The 17,520-nt window shown below is 30.9% G+C and overlaps 1 protein-coding gene across 3 annotated transcripts in view; it reads right to left on the bottom strand.

Moving 5' to 3' along the window:
• The window catches only part of LOC107439946 (CUB and sushi domain-containing protein 2), a 60,131-nt gene that overhangs the window by 16,772 nt on the left and 25,839 nt on the right, over nucleotides 1-17,520 (bottom strand). For all 3 annotated transcript variants that reach the window (XM_016052721.3, XM_016052705.3, XM_016052713.3), the window contains exons 3-9: nucleotides 9,536-9,748; nucleotides 8,751-8,840; nucleotides 8,552-8,677; nucleotides 7,785-8,069; nucleotides 5,441-5,572; nucleotides 3,716-3,892; nucleotides 1,599-1,778 (exon numbers count right to left, since the gene is read on the bottom strand). In XM_016052721.3, the coding sequence (XP_015908207.2) occupies nucleotides 1,599-1,778; nucleotides 3,716-3,892; nucleotides 5,441-5,572; nucleotides 7,785-8,069; nucleotides 8,552-8,677; nucleotides 8,751-8,840; nucleotides 9,536-9,748 (1,203 nt within the window). The remainder of the gene's footprint in view (nucleotides 1-1,598; nucleotides 1,779-3,715; nucleotides 3,893-5,440; nucleotides 5,573-7,784; nucleotides 8,070-8,551; nucleotides 8,678-8,750; nucleotides 8,841-9,535; nucleotides 9,749-17,520) is intronic.

Genomic DNA, 17,520 nt, shown 5'->3' with positions numbered 1-17,520 from the left:
AACATAAACTACATAGACTTATCTGAGTTATTTTAAGAAATCCTGTTGTTTTCTGAAGAATATAAACGTCTTAGGCCAAAATATTAAATTAAAGTAAAGTTATATGCTATAAAATGGCGAATTTGTCATTATCCTGGCTGTCATTTTCCTGGCTTATGAATGCCAGGACATTGAAGTGTTAGCAGAATTTTTTTTAAACTGCTAATAATGTAAGGAGAGAAGGCAAATATTAACCTAATATCAAGTTTATGTATGATTGTAATATGCTTGGATGTAATCAAAGTTATTTATTTATTTAAAGATTGATTATTATACAAAATTTTATTCTGTACATATCAGCAACAAAATTTTTTTTGATTCTCTCTACAGTGGATAAAAAGAATTAATTTAAGCAATTTATGGTCCATTTAACATAAGGGCTTAAATTAAGTTACTCACTAACTTAAAATGACTGTTTTTTAAACTTCTAAGCTAATATGTCATTTTCCAGGCATTCATGATTTGGTGAATTTCTATTTTTTTTCCCTCGAACAAATGTCAATAAACTACACTGCTGTCTGTAAGATATTAATAAGTGTAACTAAAGAAGTATACAAAAAAATTTTTTAATTATTTTGAAGACTTTAAATTTGAAGAATTTTTTTGGTCCGAATTGTCATGTTTAAAAAGAATCACCCATATATTAGCGATATAGACACATTATAAAGAGTAATTTTTATCTTGATTCTTTATTTAGAAATATCGAATTTATCGTAAAGGATGCGTCCTGACGAAGACCTTTAAGTTTTCCCATTAAAAGTTTTTCTATTTTATTTTATTATCACATAGTCACTTTGGTAAATCTCCGAAATATATACTATAGAGNCTAACGCCCCCCTGCCGCCCAAAACAAGTCCACCGCCCCTCAGCATGCTCCCAACGCCCCCAGGGGGGCGTTATCGCCCCCGTTGAGAAACACTGCCCTACACCGATGGCTTTTGAAGGTTCAGTGCAGCTGCCCGGTACACATTTGCTGGTACGCCCTACATCAATGTTTTTTAAGGTCAAGTGCCACTACCCGGTATGCATTGAATCGGTAGTCCGAACACTGATGTTTCTCTTAATCTATCCTCAGCAAGTATTAAAATATCGAATAAATATTATAATATCAAATCGGATATAACAAATATTTCGGACATTCACCAAAGGACCGGTGGACATTCTCTTGATTTCGGTCATTCACGGAAACAAAAACAAATTCATAACTAGATTAGACTGATAATTTAACCCTTTGCTTACGGTATACTATAATGTACCATCACATGTGGTCCACAGGTTGTAGAAGCAGTAAGCAAAAGGTTAACGTAGAACATACTATATCAACGTAGTTTAAAATTTTTAATAACAAAACAAGTATAAATCTTAATACCTCTAATTAAATATTTAAAAATTGTCTTTTATGGGCTTTAATGTTCACAATTACCTCAACAAATTTTACTTATAAAGTCGAGATTCCGCCGTAAGACGGTTGATTATTCAAGGTTTCGTTTCTGAAAAAAAAGGGAACCTCTGATATAGATTATATATAATTTTAACTATTCTATAGATATTTCACTTACGATCACATCTAGGTGGAGGTCCATTCCATTTTTCGTCAACATCGCACACCAGACTTCCTCGACCAACTAGAACATGACCTTCGTTACACGTGTATTGTACTGTTGATAGATAATGCTGAGTGCCGTTCAGTAACTGGTAATAGCCATTATCTATTTGGGCAGGTGATCCACATTTCAAATCTGGAACATTTTATAATGAATTATGTCACAAGTAGGATGTTTTTCGCTAATTTTGTGTTATGCTTTTATAACAAAGTTTAAAATCTATGAAAATGTATTGTTCAGAGAATTAAAACAAAGCAAAGAAAATAACGTGAAAGCAGAGTTACATATGATAGATTTCGAAAACTGATATAAATGCAACAAATAGTACCTAGGCGTATATAGTGTACAATTCAAAATTATGACATACATTCTTTTACTCTTAAAAAACAAAAAGATTTATTGACAAAACAAAAGATTTATTAAAAAAAACTAAAGATTTATTGACAATATCGGAGAAAATTGCAAATAATCTCTACTCAACAAGAGGCACATTTTTTTTACCATAAGTTTGGGAATTTTTCTATCTAAAAAAAGACATCCATCGACGACAATAATTAATCATAAACAGATGATCCGAAGATAAATCATTTTTTAATTATTCTGTACACTGAAAAAGAAAAACTCGGTAAATCCTTAACCAGTATTTGGTGCAAAGTTTCTCATTATTCGAAAGTTTAGTAATGAAAGATTATTTTATTTCAGTTACACCATAAGTTGAGAAGTATGATCGAGAAATACTTCCATAGTGCAACTGACTGCACCAAAATTTGGTAAAAGACTTAAAACTTTGACGGTGACTGCAAACTAAACGATATTTGTTTACGACACCATGTTTCTTTACTACTCAGTCTCGGTGTATCGGGGTGATTAATTCATGTCGTTTCAAGTATCAACTCATTTAGGTAGGTAAATGGCTTATTTGCATTAATTAAAGTTCATTTCACTACTTTTTTAAATTTGATAGGTGGTATAAAATGGTTTGAGGTATGTCATAAAATAACTTTTTACGGTGAATAGATTTGTTACGGTAAATAGCTACCTTGGCCTGCTTTTGAGTGCTGTAAAAATATCTAATAATTGTGCTTTTATTAAAGAAGAAAGAGAAAGAATGTAAATGGGTATTTTGTTTCTTCAAAACACCTACTTTTGGTGCAACCGTTTACTGATATTTGGAGCTAGTGAAAATACCAAAATATGGTAAAACTGAGCTCTATTTTATGTAGCCAGCAAATGAATACTAATTTTTGGTGCAACGTGCCCGGAATTTTTAATAGTGTATAAGACATTATGTGGGGATCTGTAACTTAAGAGGAACATTCATTTCTAAATATGTACACTTTTCCATTTCTAAATGCACTTAATTGCTGCTGACTATTTGTTATTAATATTTTTTCAGCCGCAATTTTTAATAAATGAAGGCTCTCTTTCTTCTTCAAAAAAATATTCCAAAATGCACTAAAAAAAAAGGGAGGTTATCGCGTTTTGCGGCTCTTAAAAGTACATTAATTATTGTTGGTGAAATTACAAATGAAATGTGATCATATTACTAATTTGCTTGATAAAAATCATTTCCGATAAATCAATATCATAGCGAATGGCACTAAATCATTAATTACAGTAAATTTTGTTTTAATTACCCGAAAGTTTTTCTCCACGTGCTTTTAAAACAGCTAATGTTAAAAATTGGCACAATTTAACTACCATATTTTACAAAACTATTAAAAACGTTTTTGTTGTTATTGTTTCTAATGCTACTTGCCAATATCAGACCATTCACTACACGTCTTCGCCCAGTGGGGATAGAAATCATGACCTCTTGGACAGACTATCATGGCTTACAAATGTTTCGTGCTATTTACCCATCAATAAACTATCAGCACAAGACAGTCGATTTTAAACATCTGCATGGTAAGCGTTCAATGTTGACATGAATCGCTACAAACTACTGTTTTTTGTATCGCACTACTCATTACACTAATTCTTTTAAAAAGTAGCTTATTACAGTACGGAAAAAGTAACAGAAGTTTCGCTTCTTGTAGCGCGCTACTTATGCATAAAAGTTTGCTACTTACAACGGCATTTTGGAGGGAATTCACTGAAAACACCAGTTGCCAAACACGTTCTGATATTTGGACCGATTAAAAGATGACCAACATCACAACGATATTCAATAACAGAACCTATATCGAAATTCCTGGCAATGATTGTAGAATTAGCTGGGCGTTCTGGTTTACCGCATGTTGCTGGCTCTAAAAAAAACGATTATACAAGTTTGTCTTATGAGAAAAATATCAAAACACACATCTTAATACAGTAGTAACTGGTAATATAGTTTATAATTGAGCAAAACACAAATACTGGGTGATTATAATAAAAATGTAAGTTTTGCACCATTTTAAAGAAGATAATTTTGCGTGGCAAAATACAAAAGCGGTTGAAAAGTTCCTGAGAAATTGAATTTCAAAAAAGTCAGATATTTAAAATTCGATTTCTTGGGAACCATTAGACCGATTTCACACAAATTTTGTATTTTGCCATGCAAAATTATATTCTTCAAAATGATGCAAGAAACTATATTCCTTACGATTCAAAGTTTCTGAACTATTGTTAAAAAAAGCAATAAAAAATAATAAATATTTACTAAAAGTTTTTTTTTTTGCATGGCATTCATTATCTTTGGATAAACGAATTTTATAATTGTGTGCAAAATTTTTTCAATTCTTTTTAAATGTTCTCGATACATTGAGACATTCGCAAAAAATAAAATTAAGATTAATGGGTCAAAACTTTGAAGCACTCTCCTGGCCAAACTATGGGGATCATATTTCCCAGATAGCGGATACCCCCAATATTTTTGGGGTTAGAAATCAGAATCCGTCGTAAAAAAAAGGTATGTTTATTCAGAGAAAGCCCGTTTTTGTGGCCGATTTCGTAACTTAAAATATAGTCTGCACTAATTAGCTTGCGTCTAACTAGCATACTTAGCATAATCGTCTAATAAGCATACTTAAAGTCACTTCCTCGAGCCATTAAGATTGAGGCCTAGAAAGTGAAAATCAGATCATTAGATCAAAAGTTATCTAGGATGGTCCGTGTTTTACTTTGCATCGTATACAGTAAATTTCTTCCAAATAATCTATTTACTAGAACGAATTCTATATTGTTCTAAGCAGGGTAACTAAAATTATAATCACCCTCCAGTTTTTATTTAAAAATATTTGGAGGATGAAAATCATAAACGGATACATCAAGATGCATATTAGTGGGATAATTTTAGTGGAAATTTTGCATATTTTGAAAATAATATATTTGACCAAATTCTTTTGCACTACATATAAATACAGGGTGTTTTAAAATTATATTTTTAACTTAGAAGACTCACAATAACAGAGAAAGTAATTATCGCTTGTACATGTCTCAGCAACAAATGAAGTTTGCTTTTTATGTTATTCGCTATTATTAAGTTATTATATTTATCGTTTACCAAACTTCGACAAAGAAAGAGATATCTAAACAAAATCTTACACTAAACAACAAACCTCAGTGTTTGCTGTAAGATTCAATTTTGTTCGCCAAGGATTCAATATGTCTTTCAAGTAATGCTTTTCTAACGAATTTATATCACCACAACCAAAAAGCATAAAACTTAGCGAATGCCAAATGCATTTCGTTTGTACAGATTTTTCTACTTCAAAAATGACTTGTTAAAACAGGTGTAACAAAGGAATTTATTTAAATTAAATATTATTATGCATCAAAGATAATTTTGATAAAAAGTATTTCGGTAAATGACTCACTGTGTTGGCAGATGTAGTTCAAATTCATATTACAATTTGTTTCAGACCAAAGCCATCCCCTAGAACCGTCAAATCTTGAGCAATTTTCTTTACTCCCGGGAGAGTTCCAAAAAGAGATAGTTACATCGTGTCCTAGTAGAAGAAAAAATATAATTTCATCAATACAGGATCTAAAATTTAAAGAGCAGGCAGAATTATACAAAACAACCCACACAAAGGAATTAAGAAATCTAGTCCGAGGAATGTTTAGATTTGTTCCGTGAGGATGCGTTCATCATATTCTCTAAAGTTATGGTCAATAAGCAAGAGATAACTTCACTCATTTTGTTGCAATGATATTTACTGCAAGAGATGCAACCCACACAAAGGAATAGATATCCCAATCTAGTTAAATGAATGTTTGTTTCGTGAGGATGTTTATCATATTCTCTAAAGTTATATGGCAGCAAAAGAAAATCCGCGAGAGATAACTTTACTCATTTTATTGCAATGATATTTACTGCAAGAGACACAACCTACAAACAGGAATAGATATCCCAATCTAGTAAAATGAGTTTGTTCCTTGAGGATGTACATCATATTGTCTAAACTTTAGAAAATAGGATGAATCTATTTTCGTTGGTTCTACGAGGAACATTGCAAGTTTTAGCTTCTTAATTTACTTAGGAATCTCCGCTGGGTAAGTACAACGCTATTACGCAGATTCAATGCCTTTTTTTCAACAACTTTGACGGTCACAAATCAATCTTAATAGTTTTTCGTCTTCCAAAAACTCGTTAATATGAAGTTTGACTGAATTCTACGAATATCATTATATTTCATTTTATAACCGTTGTTGAACAGCTGACCCAATTTTGGGTTTACGACTGATACTGTTCAAATCCTCGTCATATTGAACTCAATCCAGATGACTAAAATGGCTAAATTAGACGATATATTATATAAATATAGAAAATTTATTACATCAAGTATTATATTAGTATATTATAATAATTAGATCAAATTATTAGACGCGCTGTAGTTTTTTAATAGTTATATGATTTGCACGAGTTTATACGCAATACTTTTATATTTAAACATACATGTAATGGGTTTTTATTCGGGAGATTTTTTATATACTTCCTATTTGTATTTATTTTTAACGTATTGCATTATAATGGTATCAAATGGATACAGGAGCTTAAGCAAATTCAAACCGGTTTCATCTGAGTAAAAACAATACAGCGGTATAGTATCACATGATAATTATAATTTTACATAGAATCTTAGAGTGCGTTTAATATGGCCAGGGACTGTAATTAGTTTCCATTATTTGGTTAGTTTTAATATCTTTTAGTTTAATAAGAATCAAGCAACTCCATAAAAACACTATTTTGTTTGATACCAAAACAATAAAGAGGACATTATATTGAGTAGTTTTCGTTTACGTAAGCTTTTTATTCAGCAACGGTAAATTTTGTTGGGTGTATTTTTTTTTCTTTTTGCACGAAACAGTTGAATTAAAAATTGAGCTCCTGCTTTCAATAGCCCCTAAAAGCGGAACATTTGCACCAAAATTTACGCAAATTATATCTTACCTGTTAATTAAGTTTCCTTCATCAAAAAAAAAATAGTAAAACAAAGATCAAACCTTTTTCTGGAAAATGTTTCGCTCACCTCAATCAACATAAGATGAAAATAGTTACTTACCTTGGCTAAAGAGTTTATATTCAATATTCAACCGCATGCTGAATCACATCTATCTATCTACACTGGTGTCAGAAATTAAGATAATTTACAGACTTGGTCAAGTATCTCTAGAGCTACTGGACCAATTTTAATGAAATTTGATATGTGCATACATTGATACAATACAAAACAAATAATCATTCAACAGTTGTAATACACACTTGCATGATCGTGCGTAACACTCGTTGGAGTCGGAAGGTATGAAATGACAGCGGTTACGGAATAAACTACAAAAAAATGGGTTAATAGGGTGTATGGTCCCCTCTTACATGCCTTGTAGCGTGATTTCATACTTGAAATAAGGCAGTTTATCATTTCCTGTGGCAATTGGTCTGAATTGTCCTGTGGAAATTTCATAACATCCGACTACAACGAGTGTTACGCACGATCATGAGGTGTATTACAATTGTTGAAGAATTATTTGTTTTGTATTGTATCAATGTAAGTACGTAACAAATTTCATTAAAATCGATCCAGTAGTTCTAGAGATAATCGACCTAACTGCAAATAATTTCTTACACAGTATATATATATATATANTTATATATATATATATATATTGCGACTGTAAATAAAGTAATATTAAATATTAAAAGTGTGATTTATTAGGACTTACCATTGGTCCATTTCCAGTTGTTGTTGGAAGGATCTCTGACTGCACCTAACCAATATTGACCATTAGGATCATTACGATGTCTCCTGAATAATTCCCAACTTAAGAAACCTTGTAATGCAGGACTGCTCTCATCAATTAAATTTCCTCCTCGAATTTCGCAGAAACGTCTTGCCGATAAAAAGTTTCGAGGTTGGTTGTTGTAGAAAAGGTAGCATTTGCCATTATAAGTTGAAGTACTGCCAAGTGGTTGATCTCGAAACGAAGGGCATCGCTCGATTGGAAGGGCTAAAACAGCAATATCGATTTCTTGCTTTTAAAACTTTACATTATTTAAATAAAGCAAATCATAATGCAAAAAAGAACAAATAATGTAGATCGTTTCGCTACTACTATGAGAAACACCAATATCAATCACTGAAAGTCGAGATACAAAATGAAAAAAAAAACAACACAAAAATACAACAAAACCAATAGAAATATAATTAGAAGTTAGCTAAAAGAAGCCATCTGAACAAGCATAATCTTCAAGTCACGACTACTGAAGGGAGTTAAAGCATTGGTTTTATTTAAGAAATCATGTAATTTAAAATCCAATTTTCAGTGAATATTTTCTAAATATTCTTCACTATTTTAAGTTTAGAGGATGAACAATCTCGTTTGTGAAATAATTTCGGTGACTTCAATGTCACTTGAGACGTTATGCATAGTGCTGAAACGATCTCTGACATTATTTATGCTTATATAGACTATTTTAAAAGGCGAGTTACCTTGATCCGTGTAGACAAAAGCTTCACAAATCGATAATTGATTCGATGGAGGATCTTCTAAATATACACTCACAAATGCTCCAGGCATTGCTGTTGTGCAAGGTAGAAATAGAGGACGTCCTTCTTCTGTCAATAGAATAAAATAATTAGAAAAAGTCAATATTGAATTTTAAGAGTAATACACAATTTATTATCTTACCCAGAAAGCCAGTATATTTATGACAAACAGGGTTAACACCCAAATCAGGTCGGTTGTTTCCAACTCTTACAACAATTGTTGCCTTATTAGCTGTAAGTAAAATTTGATTACTATTCAACCAACTCATATTTTCGCACAAAAAATAAGTTACTGCACTGTTAGAAATTTCTCGGAAAAAATGGATAAATAACAATTTATTGAATGGTTATTTTACCATATTTAATCAAAACAGTCAAATAACCATAAATAAAATGGTAATCAAACTGTTACGTTTGAGAAAAACTGTTTATTAACTGCTTTCACCTAATGCGGTTAAACAACCAGAATTTTATCGCACCAACTAGAACCACCTAAGGAAGCTACTTAGTTCTTTGCAACTGTCTACATATCATAGCCGAGCGGGCTTATCTGTCAATCTCAAGACCGGCAAAAGTGGGGTTCGAGTCACAGCGTTAACACCACAGTATTTCCTCAATTATTTTCAAAACGTGAAGAGTTTCCAATATCCGGCACTCTCCAATGCCCATTACCTTATGAAAAGCCGAGCTCCTATGTCTAGTTAAGTTTTAAAAAAAATTACGTTTTCGAAAAATGCTAGTTGTAAATGGTTAAAAAACCGTATAGTTTTGTATTCATGGTCTCATAACCATACTTTTTGTAAATGGTTTCAAAACAATAAGGGAAATAATTTTATTTTCCGTAAACTGCACGGTTAATCGGATTGACAGACAGCTGCCAGTTATTTTACCATAATTTTAGAATAAAAATTTTAACTGTGTACTTACTGCAACATGATGCTCCAAAATCTAATCTCACTAGCTGAACCATGTAAGGTTCTAAGAGGTTGACATACCACCAAGGCGAACGCTCTGTTTGAGTCATACTGCAGGTGTCTGCATTAAAAAATGTGCTGGTGCTGCCGTCTATAGCTTTTTGAGGTATTCCATTTCCAGAAAGACTGGATTGCATTGGTGCTTTTCCTACTGCAACATTCAGAACTGCAAGAGTCTTAAGTTCAGTTATACTTCAAGGCGTTAGTACATTTTCAGTTACAAAAAAGTTTTCCTTCAAACTGCTTTTAATTATAATCAGAAGGGTAGTGTCGGGTACCCCCGCCCATTGTCAGTTTCATATGTATAGAATATTTTTTCAAGTCAATGGACCATAGAACATTAATTGTTATATTAAAAAAAGATTATTTTCAAAGTTTCAAGATTTATGCAGCTGGTAACATGGTAAACAATAGTTTTGAAAATATGTTGATTTATTATCTATGTTGATTTATGATCTATTTTTTTAAGTTAAACTATTCTTTTTTGGTTTATTCTTTTTGCATTATTTAATTAGATGATAAAACAATAGAAACATACAAAAATATTGATTATTACTCAATATTATACAGAAATATAAGCAATGCTCGTTAAGTGGGCTGGGCTACCCGACTCTCCCCTACACTTTTGAAGACTTCGAGCAAATAAATTGCCACAAAACAATCTTGGTATTTATTAGTTTCTATACTAATTTTGTCTACATTTTTCGGTCCGTCTAAAGTCGGCTTGTGCTTTCTGTTTTAATAGCGGTTGTTTTGAATATTTAGGACAGCGAGGATCTCAAGAAGTTGCACTAAAGAGCTAATCAAAAGTAAATCTGTTTGAATCAAGTACAGAAAGTACAGTAATTTAAAGGATTCTTTTATTTGACTGTCGATATTGATTTGATCACTTTTGTACAAAATAAGGCAGGTGCGATGGCCTGCTCATAAGTTCGTCTTAATATTTAAAAACCAAGATATCCTGCTGATATAATTTATTAACACAATATTTAAAGCGATGTGATTTAACTTTTGAAATCATCAAAAGTGTCCAGAAATGTTAATAAAAGAAGCATCGAATTGAATTTCTGAAAAAAAGATAAGCAATTATGTACAGTGCTCAAAAAAATAAATAAAAGGTCCACCATGAATAACTTTTGATCTAATGGTCGGATCTTTACGCTCTAGGACTCGTCTAATGATTCGAGGAGCTGACTTCAAACTTTCTAATTAATAAGTGCAGACGATATTTGAAGTTACAAATTCAGGCACAAAAAAGTATTTTCTCTGAATAAACATACATTTTTTTCGACAGATTTAATAACAATTGTGCTCAAAAAATTTTCAATTTGCTCAAGTTCTCGAGTGATGGAGAAATACTCAAAACAAAAGAAAATTAATATTAAGGGGCCCAAACTTTAGACTGCTCTCCTGACCTAACTATTGGGGCCATATTTCCCAGATTTCTGCCACCCCCTACATTTTTATGATCAAAAATCCGAATCCGTCGAAAAAAAGGTATGTTTTTTCAGAAAAGTTCGTTTTGTATCCGATTTTGAAATATAAAATATCGTCTGCACGAATCAATTGGCATATTTGAGGTCACTCTAATACCAATACCACTCGAACCAATAAAATTTAGACCTAGAACGGAAAGATCCGATCACTAGATCAAAAGTTATTAAGTGTGGTTTGCTTATTTATTTATTTTTCGCGCACTGTACAGCACTTCTTTAAAATAAACCATGGAACAGTAAAAACAAGTGCATTTCTCAATGGGTCAAAACCTTGTATAAGTTCTCTTAATTAGCTAATCAGAGTCGTTACTACGGGGAGTGTCAACTCCCAGTTTTTTAAAATCAAGCCCGTCAATTTTTCCAGAAAAAAAGTTAGAATTTCTTTTAGCACACATTCTCCAGACAGGATCACATTTATTGAACACACTCTAGAATTTTCCTGAAATATAAATACCACCAATATTTTATTTTCCTGGTAAATATGAAATTTGAATGAAAGGTTGCGTTTTGACGAGCCTCTCATCAAATAATGGTAGCCGATTTTTGATAGACTCAAAGGAAATAATATGCCAAAAGCATACATACATACATATATATATATATATATATATATATANTAGCATTTATTTAAAAAAAATCATTATACCTTAAGTATCATCATGGCATTATAATACTTAAAATCAATTTTTCATTTAAAAATAGTCACAAATAAATCTTCAGCTTGAAATTTTCAAAAATTTTAGAAACGTCATCTAAAATTAAAAAAATCAGCAAAAAAAATGCGATTGCTAATTATCTGGACAAATAAAAAATAATGAGGTCTAAAACGTTGCTATGCACCTGCAAAGGCAATTGCAAAACCAATAGCGTATCTTCTCGGAGAAAATTTGCAAGGAATTTGTGTAATTGTGCTTGATATTTATAAAATTTGTCACGCTAAACGAAATATCCCTCAGAAGTCAGAGCAAAGTAATTTTCCGGTACAGTACATTATGCTAAGTAATCCTTTATGCTCTAAAAATCTTTATTTTTAGGAGGGAGTTATCCTTTTAGGTCTTCAGAAGTATCTGTACTTTTTTAATAACCATACAAATAAAAAATTAGATTAATTTTCTAAATGCTGCATTAGTTACATATCAAGTTCTAATCAATTAGTATATATATATATATTTATATATAACCAAAATGATGCACCAAATATATGTTATATCAAAAGCAGAGGTGACTCGAGAAGGCCAGTAAATGGTGCCAGGCAGTGGTCAGAAAAACTGCCTTATTTTTCTAGCTTTCTACAACTACAATTACTTTGTTTTAAATGTAGTTATCTACAACTAATTTTTTTATATAAATATAGTGACTACAAACTACTTTCGAAATGTGAATCACTACTTTAAGGAACTGGACTTTCCTGGATAAATTAATATACACCTGTATAATTTACACTGCTGGAGAAATTAATTTACATATTATGTTCAAAAAGGTTTTAAACAAAAAAATTGGCTTCTATTAAACATTATTCAGAGATATTTATTCATGTTTACATGAGCCAGTTTGTTATTCTAAGACTTTTTTTTCGAATTTGTTCATTTCTTATGCTCTTCTGGAAGCGAATTTTAGAAATGCTAGGAAATTATCAAATACTCACAATATTGCTAAGTGTTTAATGCTTTGTTATTTCCTCTAAGAAATTAAGTACATTGAAAATGTTTCTTCCTTTGAAATAACATTCATGTTTCAATATTTATTCTCACGTGAAAGTACGAGTAAAGTGATACATCATCGATTATTTATAATTGCTAGCTTGAGTTTTAAGTGATTTTAAATACGTAATTCCTCTTAACACACTATAAGTACGTAGTTGCCAGGTATCACTACTTTTTTTTGTATCGCGCTACACTACTTTTTTTAAAAAAGTACTCTAGAAACTATGAAAAAAAGTGCGACTACAGTAGTTTTGTTACTTCCAACCACTGGTATCAGTCATTGCGATTCCAAAAAGCAGCTTTTGAGGATTTTTACCTTACTTTATCAAAAGCAATAATAACTCAAAGGTGTCAAAAGGAAAAAAGGTTCATTTTTCTCAACTTGATATTCTATTTTAATGATCTAAAAATGAACTGCACTATGAACCGTTAGAATATCCTCTATTGAATTTTTCGGAACTTAATGCTCAAAAAATTTAATGACAAGCAGATTGACAAAATAAAATACTAAAAAAACCGATGGGAATTTATTTGCCCACCCAGTAAAATCTTGACAATTATAGTTTTTTTCAAATAGTAGAATGAGTTCTCAAATGATTTGAAAGAGTTCATTTTTATTTAATTTATTTCTATGTCACTAATATCTTTTTTGGGCTGCTGAAATCTTCAGAAGTATTGAGAAAAACAATTTTTAAAAGGTTAAAATAGAAAATCTTGAGAACTATTTTTTGTAGCCTAAAAATGTATCGTGACAAAATGCTAAATTTTATTACAAGTACTATTATAATTTACTTAATATTTTTTATTTAATATTTTCTTATTTAATTATATTTTTATTTTATATTATATTACGTTATTTATTTTTAAATGAAAAAAATGTGTATAAGGTAAGATAAAAAATACATTTTATGCTTCTTTGTCTACAAAACATGCTTTCAAAAGTAAATTTCAAGCGATTTAAATAAAAAGACATGATAATTTATAAAGCACAGTCCCAGGCCAAATTATTATACGCACTATAAGGTTCTATGTAAAATCTTCTAATTGACAGGCCAACCATTCTATACACCACTTTCAGTGGATTCCCTTACATGTTGGGGTTGATGGGAATGAAAGGGCTGACTTCCTGGCCAAATACGCTGCCGAAGAAGACACTGATCATTGTGGGAAGCTTACCTTTAGTGAAATTTCTTCCCTGGCAAAAATGAAATTAAACAAGACTATAAAAACTCCTCCCAATCACTCTTAGTATTTTGCAAAAAACCGGGAGAATCTTTCAATCTTAGACCGAGAGCCCATCAAACTGCTTTTTCACGCTTCGTGAGTGGCCACACTAGATCCCTTACTTTCAAACGGGGACGAAAAACTTATCCTGAATGTCATTGGTGCTCATGGGAGTCGATTCCGAGATTAGCAACAACAACATGTCAAATCTTAATTATCAGGTGATACTATACAGCTTTATTGTTTTTACGCCACTGCAAGTGGTTTACACTTGTTTATGTTCGTGTATCAATTGGTTAATATTGTAAAACAATGCGTTAAAAATAAATGCAAATATGAAGTATATAAAAAATCCCCCGAATAAAAACTCATTACATGTATGTTTAAAAATAGAAGTATTGCATATTAACTCGTGCAAAACACGCAATTATTAAAACACTACAGTGTGTCTAATAACTTGGACTTGAGTTGCGTAACTACCACTATAAATATTAAATACCAATTCCCTAGTATATTAGGCATGTTAACTTGAATCCATCTCGAGGTACCTTTTCATAGATGAAGGTTGACATAGTCGATAATTATAGCTCTTCAATGGTGACCTGCAGACGTGATTTGAATTTGCCAACATTGATGGAGGGTCCATATTAAACAGTTGATTTGCTTAAAAAAAATGCTCAAAGAAAAAAAGAATCCGGTGAAGTAGATAAAGTTTCTTGGTCAATAAACAATAATGAAGAAGATAAAAATAGTGAGCGAATTGCTATAAACAAAACAAAACAAAGTAATTATAATAATGAGCGAAATGCTATAAACAAAAAAAATGTAATTATAATAATGAGCGAAATGCTATAAAAAAAGAAAAAAAAGTAATTATAATAATGAGCGAAATGCTATGAAAAAAGAAAAAAAAAGTAATTATAATAATGAGCGAAATGCTATAAAAAAAGAAGAAAAAAAGTAATTATAATAATGAGCGAAATGCTATAAACAAAAAAAAGCAATTATAATAATGAGCGAAATGCTATGAACAAAAAAAAGTAATTATAATAATGAGCGAAATGCTATAAGCAAAAAAAACAAAAACAAAAAAAAAATGAGCGAAATGCTATAAACAAAAAATATTTAGGAAAAAATATAATGAGCAAAATGAAATAAATAAAAGGAGGAAAAAAAACAGCATGAATCAACTAATGGAATCCGTTCGTCGAATTCTATCACAGATAAAATTCTGGAGTAATGTGGCATAACTACCACTATAAATATTAAATACAAATTCCCTAGTATATAAGGCATGTTGACTTGAATCCATCTCGAGGTACCTTTTGATGGATGAAGGTTGACATAGTCGATAATTATAACTTCTCAGTCTAATTATTACAATATATTAATACACTGGTTATCATAAATTAAGTTCTATATTTATATAGTATATCATCTAATATATCCCATCGTCAAATTTATATTATATATCTTCCATTTGAACCCATTGATATACATGAACGTAAACAAACGGAAAGCAAAACAATAAAGCTGTCACTTGATAATAAATATTTTAGAGAGAATCTCTAATAATTTGGTTAGGTACTGTATGTGAGTGATAAAATTTGCACGACATCAGTCTAGATTGGCTAACTACTATTCGACACGACTCATACTGAATTTTAAAAAAGAAATATTTAAATTTCACATCAATTTGTCATAAAAACGATGACTCTTTTCTAGAAAAGAACTATAAAAATAAATAATGATCATTATATAAATTTTAGTATTTATATAAAATGTTTTGGTAGAAAGAAGAAGTTTCCCATGTACCAATTAAAGCCTTCCCTACATTTTAAACCAGAGCGTAACCGATTCTCATTCACTCTTGATAAGTCAAGCGCGTCATTGACTGACCCCCGAAAAACTGTGAATCAGGTCAAAGTCAGGTCGAAGTCTTTTTTCACCCAGAACACAAAAATCAAAGAAATTTACCGTCGGGAGCTTCCTTTAATTATTTAAAACTAATAAATCTTGAATTTATAATCATTCATTACAGTCGATTACAAAGATATTCATTATACATGTTTTGGGCCTGCCTTTTCTGTGTTTTCTTCCGAATGCAACGCTATTTCACTCGCTCTTCAGTTTATTTCGAAGCAATGGCTTATTTTCTCTGGTTCTAAAAGTTGCATCGATGCACATTTCATCATCCATCATCCTATATTTAAACCCCACCAACCATAGCTTTGAAATAATATTTGTTTGGATCCCTAGACATGTAGGCATTCCAGGTAATGAAAACACAATCCCTCCGATAAATCACTATGTTTATAGGGTGTTCAAAAATGGATTGCGGATTCACTAATGCAGTAAAGACAAGTTGGCGAACTAAATCATAAACTGCGCGAGAAAAAAACCATTACTTAAACCATTTACACTAAGTTACCAAAACAGAAAAGTCCTCATTAACTGAATGGGTCATACTCGCTTAACGCATAAATATTTAATTTTAAATGAAGCTGCCTCAACATGCAATTTTTGCCGCGAACCTCTCACAGCGAAATATTTCCTGACACAGTGTTTCAAATTTAAATTGAAAAGACGCCAGTAATCTAACTGCTACTTTCCAACTTTACTGCATTTACTTGGAGACCATTCTAACTTAATACGTTACCTAAAAGACATCGGATTTTCTAATTCGATTGAGTTCAAAGTTTAATAAATTAACCAGTTTTATCTAGTTACATTGATTTTAGTCAAGTTACTTCAATCTTATTTTGTAACCAAGTTTCTTCAACCTCGTGTTTGGATTTGAACTAAATATCATAAATTTTAACTTAGTGCTTTAATTTTAACTACGTTATATGAACTTTTAACCTAGTTTTAGGCTCGGTTAATCCAAATCATGCCTCTTGAGCGAAAAATTTACAACCAAAATTCGCACTCATGTTTTGGGCATTTCCATACATTGCTGAATGACTTAGAAATTTTTAATAAAATTAATAGGAGATAAATAAGGTTATTAAAAGATATATTTTAAGGATAATTTGTTGAAAATTAGGGAAACCAATTGCTTTTCTTCTAATTTAATGAATATAAAAAATTCCACGAAATGACATAATTCATACAATTCTTTTAAAAAAGACATACATTAGTGCCTTCATTTGCTGCGTTTTTCACTTCAGGATCAAGTTTCCATATTTTTGAAGGTACATGAAAGGCGACTTTTTTGGGTTGTTTTTGGTGTCTAGTCCTATATTTGTTATATCTGAAATGCGGCCAACTTAACTAAAGGACATTTGCTATACTGAATCTTATTATTTCCCTTCTCTCGAACTTATTCAAACGAATTATCAAAAATTTATGAATAATTTTCTTCTTAGAATTGACTTTTATAGTAAACCCATATAAGCAAGACACAAACTATATTTTCATAAAATTCAATTATTAAAACTTTAAAGTTTGAAAAATTTAACCATAAAATTTTAAAATCTATCTATCTATCTATATATATATATATCTTACACGGC

This window comes from Parasteatoda tepidariorum, chromosome X1, assembly GCF_043381705.1.
Source record: "Parasteatoda tepidariorum isolate YZ-2023 chromosome X1, CAS_Ptep_4.0, whole genome shotgun sequence".
NCBI classification, from domain to species: domain Eukaryota; kingdom Metazoa; phylum Arthropoda; class Arachnida; order Araneae; family Theridiidae; genus Parasteatoda; species Parasteatoda tepidariorum.
Note: the sequence above shows the minus strand (reverse complement) of the source record. Positions and strands in the feature narration are given on the sequence as shown.